This window comes from Phaenicophaeus curvirostris, chromosome 2 (genome assembly GCF_032191515.1).
Source record: "Phaenicophaeus curvirostris isolate KB17595 chromosome 2, BPBGC_Pcur_1.0, whole genome shotgun sequence".
NCBI classification, from domain to species: domain Eukaryota; kingdom Metazoa; phylum Chordata; class Aves; order Cuculiformes; family Cuculidae; genus Phaenicophaeus; species Phaenicophaeus curvirostris.
In genome coordinates this window covers 53908121-53920825 of record NC_091393.1, presented here as the reverse complement: position 1 = coordinate 53920825, position 12705 = coordinate 53908121, and the positions used below count along the sequence as shown (strand labels likewise).

At 40.8% G+C, this 12705-nt stretch overlaps 1 protein-coding gene across 1 annotated transcript in view; it reads right to left on the bottom strand.

Annotated features, from left to right (window-relative positions):
• The window catches only part of LOC138718004 (CNK3/IPCEF1 fusion protein-like), a 154252-nt gene that overhangs the window by 17947 nt on the left and 123600 nt on the right, over positions 1-12705 (bottom strand). The window contains exons 17-20 of the mRNA XM_069852116.1: positions 11205-11278; positions 9552-9623; positions 6574-6635; positions 2130-2215 (exon numbers count right to left, since the gene is read on the bottom strand). Coding sequence (XP_069708217.1) covers positions 2130-2215; positions 6574-6635; positions 9552-9623; positions 11205-11278 — 294 coding nt within the window. The remainder of the gene's footprint in view (positions 1-2129; positions 2216-6573; positions 6636-9551; positions 9624-11204; positions 11279-12705) is intronic.

Here is a 12705-nt window from a genome sequence, read left to right as displayed (position 1 = left end):
TCATCCTGCTGGTCATGCTGTTTCTGATAAAAGTCAAGATGCTATTGGCCGCCTGGGCACACTGATGACTCATATTCAACTGGCTGTCAACCAACACCTCCAGGTCCTTCTCTGCAGGCAGCTTTCTTGCCACTCTTCCCCAAGCCTGTAGCACTGCTACCTGTGCCCCCAGTCCCTTCACCATATGACCCATTGGTACTTAACTGCTCCCTACCCACCACACAAGCAAGCTGAACGTAGGGCACGAACATGACAGCTACAATTTACTTCTGTAGCCTCTTACAGGGTGAAAAGATTACAGCTTTGCTCAGGAGGCACTAACCTTTGTCCATGAGGGAAGCGATTCTAAGCTAGAGACAAGGAGAAGGGTAATCAGTTGAAAGGCAGAGGTTGGAGGAAGGGTAACCTTTAAGGGAAAAGCTAAGGAAGCAGGACTCCTGAGCAACTGCACCATTGCCTGCCTCCCACATATCTCCTGCTAAAACGTGGAGGCCAGCACTCCAGAAGAACATATGGGGAGGCGACAACCAGAGATTGCCTCTGCAGCAACCAACTGACAAGCAGCAGGAAGCCAGAAAACCAGAAAAGTAAAAAACAGCACCTGTTTAAGACTCATCGTCTGGAAAAATGCAAGCATTCACTCACGGGTGAGCAGATGGAAGAGTCATCTACAGCCTTTTAATGGCAAGCCACCGAGGTATACAATTCAAGATGCTTCATTATCCACCCTTGGCCCAGAATTATTCTTGAAGATACATTGCCAAGGTTTCTATTTTCTCCAATATTTGCAGCCACTTGGCCACATTGAACTTCCAGTTAGTACAAGCAATAAAGAATCACTTTTTACACAGCTGTGAGCACCGAACAATCTTCCAGCACTAGATGAATTGTTTTACACAGGTTAACATTACACAACGGTTTCAGTAGAGGAAGTGAAGACCAACTTAGCTGACTGAAACAGAAGGGGGCAAGAGGGTAACAATCTGACATACACTCTCAGCTTTATGCGAGCTAATTAAAGGTTGTCAGACAGGCAACCCTATGCATGACAGCTCCTTTTATTATCACTTGTGACTGCACAAGCTTCTCCAGCTCATGTGTATATTTCAAATTTTTCCCTGCTTCGCTGCCTCAGTTCCTAATCCAACTACTGGATGTCATTTCAGCATGCCATACAGGAACAGGTATTACACCAATGATGCAGCAGGCACTTCCCTTCCATGAGTTGCAATGAGATGATTTAGTACTAAGTATGTTACTGCATAACACTACATTAACTTTCAGCTGGGGAAGAGAAAGGCTTGAACTCAGGATTCCTTATTTCAGCTGCATTACAATATCAAACCAGATTACTCATGTCTAAACACAGAATTTAACAAACCTCATATCTTAAAGCACATGCAAGTGAAGAAGAGATCATTGGGAGAAGTAACAATATAGAAACAAGATTAATAGGGTGGTAAGTGGCTAATAATTAGGCAAGTAAATTTCATTAGACACGAGGTGCATATTGCATATTCTAATCTAAGCAATGAAATGAGGCAGGAAGGACTATTCTGAGCAAATACTCTACAGCAAGAGAGAAAAATAGCACGGGTTTTGGGAATATGCCTACTTTTTTTTTTAAGCCTATTTTTCAGAGATAAAGAACCAATTTCCAATTTTATCACCGAAAGAAGAGGCCTCTTTCCTTTCACTGCCACAAAAGCAGTTTCAAATTCGGCAGTCTTAAGAAGATCTCGCTCAAATAAATACATACAAGCCTGTTGGATGATGCTACAGGGTCACAGAAAGATAGATTTGGGACTTAAAAACAAACAAAAAAATAGATTAAAATCTAGGTTGCAGCAGTGTGTTTGAAACCTTGTAAAGAAAGGACAAAGCATGTGTGTGAATTAGAGTGACATGTTCCTTTCTGCATTTGAAGGAGCTGTTCTATCACAGTGAGAGGATCCTAGCAGTGCAGGCTGCAATAATTTTGTGCGCTGTGGCAGTCAGCGCATTCTCATTTCACAGGGTGAATATTTCCAGTCATTGTTTCAGGTTATTCCTCAAAGGTCCACCACCTCAAGAAAGCTTTGTTCCAACTGGCTAGCAACAAGAAACAAGGAAATCACTGTAACACTTACCGAAGGAGGAGGTTGTGGCTGAACTGTGTAGGGAGGTGGCGTGTCTGTTATTTCTAGATCATCATGTTCACTTTCACTGTAGCATTCTAAGGCAGACATGGAAAAAGAGCAAAACCAAAGTGTTAGACAAACATTCATTTATTCCTCACAGTGCTGTTGTAACCAAAGATCACCAAGTAGGATGTTCAGGGCTGAGGATTACACCAGAACAAATCAGTGTCTCCTACAGTGAAATTTAACCCTCTTATGGTAATGCTACACTACTTCACAGAATCACAGAGTCACTAGATTAGAAAAGACCCACAGGATCACCAAGTCCAACCGCTCCTACCAACCACTAAACAACGCCCATCACCACCTCATACACCTGTCTTTTAAATACCTCCTGGGATGGTGACTCAACCATCTCCCTGGGTAGCCTGTTCCAGTGCCCAGTGATCCTTTCCATGAAAAATTTTTTTCTGATGTCCAGAACATGACAACATTTTTTTATTCAAGCAAAAAACTTGCTAATTTGCCATGGCAGGAAACAGTAGGTGACACTGCTCTAGACAGTGTCACAAATATGTTTGGGATGGGATTTTTCCCTCTCGTTTTGCAGCCTTTGAAAGAAAGGCTCCATGATCTGGAGTATGAGTTATGGTGGCCTGTTACAAGTAGTAAATGTTGTCCCTTAATCTCTGTAACCAGTAAATTTTCTTCAAGCTAGCAACAGACATAGGTGCTTTGGCCATAGTTTTGAAGAAAACAGATCGCTGTCATGATACTTTGGAAACCATTGAGCAGCTACACAAGAGGCTCCTGCACCATACAGTATCTCACACGGGCACACTGTGGCATGGCAATACATGTGCAGAGCCAGGACTAAAAGTAAATACAGCACTCTAGGACTATACACAGCCTTTTTTTTTTAACCTAAAAAAAGCAAGTTGATAGAACCACAGTATACCTTAACACAAGATAGGCAGACTGTAATGTTATTTCTTCCAACTCCCTGTGTAACAATCGAAAGCTTAATGGATGATGGAAAGGCTGTGGATGTAGCGTACCTGGACTTCAGTAAAGCCTGTGACACTGTTTCTCACAGTATCCTACTTGAGAAACTGACTGCTACTGGCCTGGACTAGCGCACCCCTCTGCTGGGTAGAAAAACTGACTGGATGACCAGATCCCAAGAGTTGTGGTAATCAGAGTTATATCGAGTTGGAGGCTGGTCACAAGTGGTGTTCTGCAGGGCTTCGTGGTGCATCCAATTCTGTTGAATATTTTTATCAATGACGTGGATGAGGGCACTGAATGTACCCTTAGTAAGTTCATGGATGACACTAAGCTGGGCAGAAGTGTTGATCAGCTTGAGGGTAGGGAGGCTCTACAGAGGGATCTGAACAGTCTGGATTTATGGGCTGACACCAGTGGAATGAGGTTTAACAAGACCAAGTGCTGAGTCCTGCACTTGGAAAGAACAACTCCATGCAGCACTACAGGCTTGGGGAAGAGTGGCAAGAAAGCTGCCTGGCAGAGGAGGACCTGGGGATGTTGGTTGACAGCCAGTTGAATATGAGTCAGCAGTATGTTCAAGTGGCCAAGAAGGCCAATGGCATCTTGGCTTGTATCAGAAACAGTGCGGCCAGCAGGACCAGGGAAGTGATTCTGCCCCTGTACTCAGCACTGGTGAGGCCGCAGCTTGAATACTGTGTTCAGTTTTGGAGCCCTCGCTACAAGAAAGACGTTGAAGTCCTGGAGTGTGTCCAGAGAAGAGCAATGAAGCTGGGGACATGAAGGGTTGCAGAGACATAGTCAGAGCTTGATGAAGATAACATGAATGAGTGCTGTGTGTCACAAGAGCAGAGGATGGCTCCATGGTCTACATGCAAGCTGGAACTCTACACTGTCTCGCCACATGTTGCAGCTCACGCTGTCCAAGAGCAGCGAGTCTCTCAAGTGGAAGCAACCCTCCAGCTCTCCTCAGGTGGATGAGGGTTGTTTATGCTCTGGGTGTACATTGTAAGAGCTGGACTTCGTGGGTTCACACCACTAGCAAGCAGTGTGTTAGTATGGTCTCTGGGAAATCACCTGTGATCATCTCATCTTTAAACTAAGTTAATACCCATATACTACTTCTTGTGCACGTTGTTTGGGGGTTTTAATAAGCACAGTAAGAGGGGAACAAAGCTTTAAGGGAGAAGAATCTTATACATGAGAAGTTTCTAAAATGATAATGAAGTGGAACTTAAGAGATTAATTATATTTTCTCCCCATGCTCTTTGCAGAAGTACGGGGGGGTTTAATAGCATAGCTGCTATTCTTTTCACAGGAAATACGTGCTGGCACATTTTAGCATAAAGGACTGAGGCTGCAATAAGGCCTGTATCAAATTCTAAGGCTCTATTAATGCCTTCTTGAATAACTCTTAGTGAAGAGCTTATTGTTTCTACAGCTCTCCTCTTAGGTGCACAGAAAAGCTGAAAAGGAATCAGCAGCTGTTTCTCATGCTCTAAATAGGGTTGGAGGGGTTGTTAAAACACATAGAAAGTATACCAATTCACAAGAGCTGCTATAACAAGAGCCAAGACCCTCCTGAAAAGTTATGGAGTGTGATACAGAAGGAAGAACCAGGTCAGCAAAAACAGAAGTGACTTTGTGTAGTGACAGCATTTTTCTCTGAAGCACAGCAATGCCTCTGCAAGGGCACATCCACCCTGGGGCATCAGTGGGGTGCTGAACCCACAGTCAAGGCAGCTGCTGGAGCACCCATGACAAAAAAACCACGGAAAGACAAAAAGGTGTTTGACACCAAAATCAGAGTGTTTTTTGTGAAGACGAAATGGGCCACTAGCTTCAGAAGCCAAGGAAATCTTGGCTATGTTTATTGCAGGGTAATTAGACGACCTATTGCAGAGATTACTGAGTGAGTTATTTTACATCGTTCTGTTTGGTTTTGTTTGCTTGCTTGTTTGTTTTTTTATAAAGGTTAGTGGGCTAATGTCTTTTAAATAATTTTATAATTCTCAACTCAACCAATGCTGCCAATACCACATATTTGGAGGCTTTAAAAAAATAAACATCTGTTTTTCTGTGTAAAATTTTGACCATTCTCATCTTCCTAACTCCTCCTTTGTGAAACACCATGGACAACATGTTTGGACACATCCTCCTAGAGTACAATCATGCAGTTCTTGCTACACAGCCTAATACTCAACACAGCCCTTTATCCTAATTACATCAGTCTGTTGTGGTATAAAATTGGGTTCAAAGAGGGCAGAGACACTTGGAAGGTATTTAGGGATATGGAAATTAAAAAGCTTCCTGATAAGAGATAAAGAGGAACAATGAACTGAAAACAAAGAAAACTGAGACCCGCTAAGCCTCCAGAAAACATTGGAATTTGTGTTTACCAGCTCCAAAGCTGCTTTTAATGGCAGAGTATAAATAGAGCCAGATGAGAATAATCAATAATGGTATTACATGTCCAAATCCTGGACATAAGCCACAATCCTATTCTGGGAAACAGCTGAAGGGATGCAGAAAGGAGCATTTCAGCACTTAGACAAAACAGGCTGCATCACCTAAGTGTTCATATTCCTACAAGCAGTTTCTTCTTCATAATGTCAGCTCCTTCACAACTTGAGCAGTTCTAAAAAAGGCATTGGGTTCCAATACTCTAAGAAATGAAGGATCAAAAGCCCTAATAAAGATATATATTACTCAGAACAGAATCCGTCTCTGGTTAGCTAGCATAATACTACCCCCACAGTGCTTCTCATTCAAACCAGCTCACATCATGCACGTTCTCACCAGCAGCTTTTCCAAGCACTGACAGGTGACTTGCTTTGTCCTCTGCTCAGATTTGTGATTCAAGCATAGGCATCCTCCCAATAAGATGTTCTATTAGGCCAGTGTGAAAATTTAGAAAAAACAAATATAGTGCTGAGGAAATTTTAAAATTATTCATTCCACAATAAAATCTTGGGCTTGGCTCTGGAGGAAATTGTGAGCTTCCGTATACCACTACAACCCCAACACTGTTATTGTTGAAACTCCTGGGAATGAAGGAGACCATAGGTACAGGTCTACGTTGCACATGATGCTCCCAAGTAACAAGTTCCCAGGCTGTAGCACAACTACTGTAATATGCCTTACCAATCAAAACCCAGAGCAGCAGGGCTGTCTCTCCTCACACTTGGTAGGCTTAACAAGCCAATAAACTGCCAGATAGTACACCTCTCAAGATCGGAGCGTGTGTCTCAGCAGCACTTTTTCTCACCACTATTCCTTTTTCTGTGATTACTCTGTGCTGTGTCAGTGTGGTTTCTCTGAGCTCAGCTGGAAGATGAACCCAAGCTGGCAATTTAAAAGAAAAAAAAAGAGCTGACAAAAATTGGTCTAAGCAAAACTGTGGAGAACTTTATGTAGTTACACCCCGAAATCACCAGCAGGAGCATACCTTCCTCATTCTTCCCATTGGGTGCCTGAGGGTCCACAGCCATCCCCAGCTTACTCAGCCACCTGCATTTGAAAAAGAGGGAATATAGTTAGGGATACTTTATGCTTTTTGGATGGAGTTTTGCCCCTTTCAGGTGTTTCCTATGTTACTACAGCTATTTTTGTTAACCTGAAGACTAAATGTCAAAGTTCCTTTCTATTTCTTAGATCATCCTCTGGAAAGGCACCAGTTATCTGAATAGTAATATTGCCTGTGGTTAACAGTTGCCCGAGACATCTTTCCTTGATCCTGAAAAAGCACTACCAATGACCAAATTGTATTTGTGGAAGGTAAAGGAAAAGTACATGTGCTATAATACAATGTCAATGGCTTAGTCCTGCTGTTGATGTGTCATCTTTCTCCTGAGATGAAACAAAAGGCACAGGAACCATAGAAGGTGATGCCACTTACCCTGGTCAAAGCTACTGCAGCACAGTCCAAGAACCTAAGCCATTTAGAACTAGATTTTCACCACTATATGCTGCTTTCTTTAACTCCCTATGTACTTCTAGTAATTCATTCCTTGTGTTGCTTTAAACTGTTACAAGGCTTTTTTCATTTCTCTTCCTAGGCGGTTGCATTTTTCTAGTACTAGAAAGAATCCCTGGATATATATTTTGTATATTGTGTTTGCTTTTATGTCATTCAGATCAATCCAGGTTTTAAGAAACTAGAAACTAAAAAAGCTCATACCTTTCAGATTAAACCTCAAGACCTAAATAGGGAATGTAGGCAGTGCAAGTATTAAGATTCATAACTCTGAAGAAACATTGTGTCTGATCTCGATTCTACTGAAACAATGGGAAATTTGCTAGTAAGATCAGTGTCAAAGTAACTGAATTTTTAGATTGCAATATGGACAATGAAGTCACATAATTCAAGAAAAAGTGTAATCTCTGTAAGAGTGGATCATTGACTTTCTTCTAACAGCTAGTGATAACAGAATGATTTTTTAAATTAAAAAAACCTAAACAGAATAAAAAGTTTGCTAAAAAATACAGGACTTACTTAACTGCAAGGTCAGACAAACCACCAGCAACTATGTTTAACAAGCCAGGTAAAAGCACGCAGCTAGCCAGCACATGTTTACTTTTCATGCATGTGTGACAATGGCAAATACGTGCTAAATTAATTAAGCGAATTACTGTACTAATAAATCCACTATTTAATAGATATACATGAAAACTTACAGAAGGTCATTATCTGTCAAGCATTTATGCACATTGGTAACTCGACACACACGAATACCTCAGTGAGTTCAGTGGAACCACTCACACACATATGTATTTGTGGGACTGCAGCCAAGATAACAGATGTCTTTTAGTCTGTTTTGACATATGCGTGAGTATGCGTGTACTTTATGTATTAAATACATGTATATTATGCTTTGGCAATGAAAACATCATCAATTACAACGGTGAGGAATAAATATTAGTGCAGTATAGCACAAGCTGCTCCAACATTAGGCTACCTATCTTTAAGCCAAAATGGAGTTTATTCAAGAAGAGGAATTTGAAGAAAATCATTCTAGAGGCATAAGAGCTGAGACACCTGCACAGATTTCACTTACTCACAAGAGACTAAACATTTCATTAGTGTCATTAAGACATTGAAAATTTCCAGCTGAGATCCAGACTGGCAGTTAGCACTCACTAACATCCTCCATTAGCTCCAATTTTCCTTCTCCTCCTCCCTACATACTTTCCTCTCTTCTCTTTCAACCAGGGTTACCCTCTCCGTAGAAATATTCCTGTCCAGCAGTCCTTCCCTCAGTCATTCTCAGCTCACCTGCCTGAAGATATCACTCTGTTCATGGCCTCTGGTACGAAAGACAGTGATACAGAAATGGATGGTTATCTCCCTACCAGTCTGCTCTGTGCTAATCCGAGTTGCAAAAAACAACATGTTCTTTCCATCTATATTTAATAGTATGCATCTATAGCATACAGATTAATGAATATATACGTACATTACTGTAGTATTGTATATTTCTCTCTATATAGGCCTTTTGGAAGGCCACACACATTCTCTCAACCTCTCCTTTTCTTTTGTAGTAAATATGTATGAGGTGTCCCGTTTGTAGAGGGAATTAACAGTTAATGCCATATAAAGCATCTTACAAAAGTAACCAACAGAACTGTAATTAAAATCCTTCTCTGGCTATCATAAGAACCCTGTTCCCTTTTAAATTTGATTGCTTTGTATCTGGTATTTGTCCATTCAATGCAATAACATTGTGAATAGACTGTATTCTGAAGTAAAAAAAGACAAAGAAGATAAGATGTATCCAAATCTGCCAAAACCGGATCAATAACAAATAATATATATTGCCGATAGCTCAGTGGCTTCTAAAAATGTCACTTTCGTATACATTTTTACTTCTTGCATTAAAATCTACCGGAATTAATTGTTGTTATGGACATTTGTGGAAAAAAATTCTGATCTGTTATGAGGATTGTTTAACCCCAATATAGTTTGACGGTGAAGTAACTGCTTATTTACATTAAAGAAACAACCCTTTCTATGCCTCTAACCCTCCTTGTTAATTGACTTGCAGCTCTGAAATCAGACAAGATTATATTGAAGTCATCTCTGGGACAAAACTATATTAAGATTTTCCCTCTTTCCTTTCTTCCCTCATTGCTCCCAAGTTGATGAACTTCCTATCAGATCTTTATGTCTCTAATAGAAAAGGATTTATACCAGCAAATGTTGGTAATACTAGTATCAAAATCAGGCTGATTCAATTCTGATTTAAACATTGTCATTAGTGAACAAATAGCAGTATTTTCCTTCTATACAATGAAGACAAAACAAAACAGACTTCGCATTTCCCCAAATAACTTTGTCAACAACTGCTTGACAGTAAGAGAATGAACTTTCAAAGGATGTTCTCAGGCATGAGACAGGATGAAACATGGCCAGTTGCTCCTACTTACGTGTTCATTTCCAGAACATTTTCTGCTGCAAAATAAAATGTCTTGATCTGTGGGTGGCTGATTTTAATAGCACTTTAAGAAAAGAAAAATAGAAGAGATGAACAAAACTAGTTTACATAAGAAAAGAAAAAAAATGCTGAATTATTTATTTAAAATCTTTATTCACTGCATAATATTAATCCAGATCAGCTTATCCATTCACATGGCTCTTTCTTTAAAACTCTAGTCTATTTTTAGCTCATCTCCTAGGCCACACATTATTCAGAGGATATAAACCACAGGAACTAAAAAGGAAGGAATGAAACAAAGACCTTCATTATTCCATTATATAATTCAGTTGTGTGCCCACATCCTGAATGCAGCTTTGCTTCCCCCAGCTCAGACAAGCATAGTAAACCTAGAAAAGATTCAGAGAAAGCACCGACAGTGACCCAATGTATAGAATAGGTTTCCATGAGTGATTCATCAGGCTAAAACCCCACAGTATGGAAAACTGGTGGTTGAGTGAAGAAAGATATAACACAATAAAATCACAAGCAGCATGCAGCAAGTGAGTGGGGACAGACTCTTCACTGTCTTTTCCAAGACAACGTTTAAGAGCTACAACGAGGTAAGTAGAAGGCACGTCTGAAACAAAGAAAATGGAGGTAATTCCTTGACATGCCAACATTCAATCTGTTGGCCTCATCCCCAGATTTTTCTTTAGTTGAATAGCCATCATCAAGACTTCTCAAAGGTTTGGCTTTTTTTTTCCCCCCTTAAAACAGTCTCTGATGTTGATATCCTCTTTTGTTCCTTCTTAGGTGATTGCCCCATGGAAGCACACACTACCTGACTGGGGCCCAGCAGCCCTGGTCACTCATCACAGTCGTCTTAACTTACCCCATCCAGATTAAGTGATAAGTATGTGTTTTCCTCCCAGTCACCTACAGTCAACAGCTACAGAAGTGAAGGGCAAAATTTTCTCATTGTCCTGTACTATGTGACTCAGCCTTTCCTCTAAGGAATCAAAAGGGAGCTCCCAATATTCAAAATGCTGTCCCTTTTCTTCAGAGGAGTCTCAAGAACACCTACAGCTAACGTCAGCACGAGACCTGAACAGAAGAGTGAAGGCTTTCTCTGCAGGGGCAGAAGAAAAATCATGCAGAGACCTAGAACTTTGAACAGCAGCAACTCCCTTCCAAACCTTGAAGAGCACTCGGAAGCAGCTGAAAGTCAGTGCTGCATATGGAGTTTGTAGACAATATTTTGAAATTTGTTCTCGGCTAAACAAATCTGCACCACAGCAGCCTAAAGAATAGTCCCAACTTGGAGGGAAGCAGCATTACCTGTACCACCATTGACCTCCCCCCACCTAAGAGAAGGTATCTAAGATAAATTACAACTTACTTATTAACAGTGAACAGAAAGAAGAAAAAAAAAATCATTTGGCATACGGATCTACTTTTTATTCATAGTTTTAATACAGCACATCTGGCAGAGAATTTAAAAAATATTTTTGCAATATGGTTTTCTTTCAGTAGCTCAATTAATACCTCATTATTCAGACAACACAGAAGAGTTCCCCACAGCTTCATTGTCAGGCACTATTGAAATTCAGTTCCTTGCAATGTTGTAGAAGTCATACAAAACTTGAGGAAGAGATAAACTTACTGCTTTTTTTTGCATTCAATTGCTCGATCCACACTGAAGTCTGGAAGTCTGATGAATCCTTCTGCTTTTTCAGCCTGCAGTCGCAAAAAATTTAAAATCATCACATCAATCAACTTGTAAACTACCATACTGCAATGCTCAATGATATTTTGCATGCAAGAGCTTGGTTTGGACTGCTTTTTATAGTGTGAAAATATATGCTTATCACCATAGGGACAGATTTAACACACGATGTTTTAGCTGATATTTGGGAACAAGAAATATTCCCATACCAGCTATGATTTGTGCAAGTCTTGGATGCTAGAAATCCACCACTCCTGTTTAAGTGGCAGAGGGTGAGTGTAAAATTTGTTGTACACTTCCAAACACCAAAGCACCTTAAAGAGGACAGATTCTCAAGTCTTACCATAGTGCTGAGGTAGTGTCCCCCTCATCCTAGCCTCAAAGCACCCTTTATCTAGGACTCATGATTAAGTCATTTGTCTAGTCTAGAATCTGAAATAGTCAAGGGGAAAAATCTAGGTTTGGATCAAACCAGGACTAAAAAGAGCACAAAGGGGGAGAGACCCCATTCCTTTGTGGTCATCGGTGACCACACAACTTCTTTCAATAGAGACTAGCCATGCATAGACCATGGGAAGTGAGGCTACTGAACCTCAGGTCTAGAAACAGAAGCCTCTCAAAAGAGATGGATGACATAAGAGAGAATGAACAAGGGTTATGGTATCCATTCGGGTCTGGATGTTACATAGTATGCCAAAAGAGCGTTTGTTCCATTATACCACATGCATGAATGTTAGATAAATGCATAATGGCATCTTATATAATGACCTATGTACACTTGAAAAACTACACAGGTATAGCGATAGTAGGTCAAAAGTGACCCAAAAAAAATCCTAGGTAGAGATAGAGGAAAATCACCCCTGGTTAACTGTAACACAGATCATTTTGTATGGTCACCTTTATACAGCTGTACATGAGCAAGGCAGAGGCAACAGAGGCTGCTCCCATGCCAGGAGGTGAAATAGTGCAAGTGGATGCCCCTGCACAGCTGAGCTCTACTGTTAAACACCACAAGCCAGATGGCTTCAGCCACCCACCTATTACTCCACCCAGAAATTTGCGGGCATGGTACAAGAGGCCAGAAAAGCCATGTGGACATTTACAGTCCACTGTTCAGATGTAGACATCCCTTTCCAGATAGGAAATGGTTTACTGAGCATTGGAATCTCTGTTCCAAGTCAGATGGACTTTATGTCAGAGAGTGCCTCCAGCAAAACTGAAGTTACCAGTTAGCCTCAAATCCCTGTTCTTGCTGCCTGCAGCCAAAACTTCGTCCTTTACTACATCTGTGTGCATTCACCTGATCAGCTGCAATAAAGCTAAGACTCTTCCTAAGTGGAACAATAATGTAGACAAAAGTCTGTAGCACATAATGCCAGGGAAAACTGTACTTTCCAAAGTCAAAAAGTGTTTATTCCAGAACCACTTTTTTGCTGCT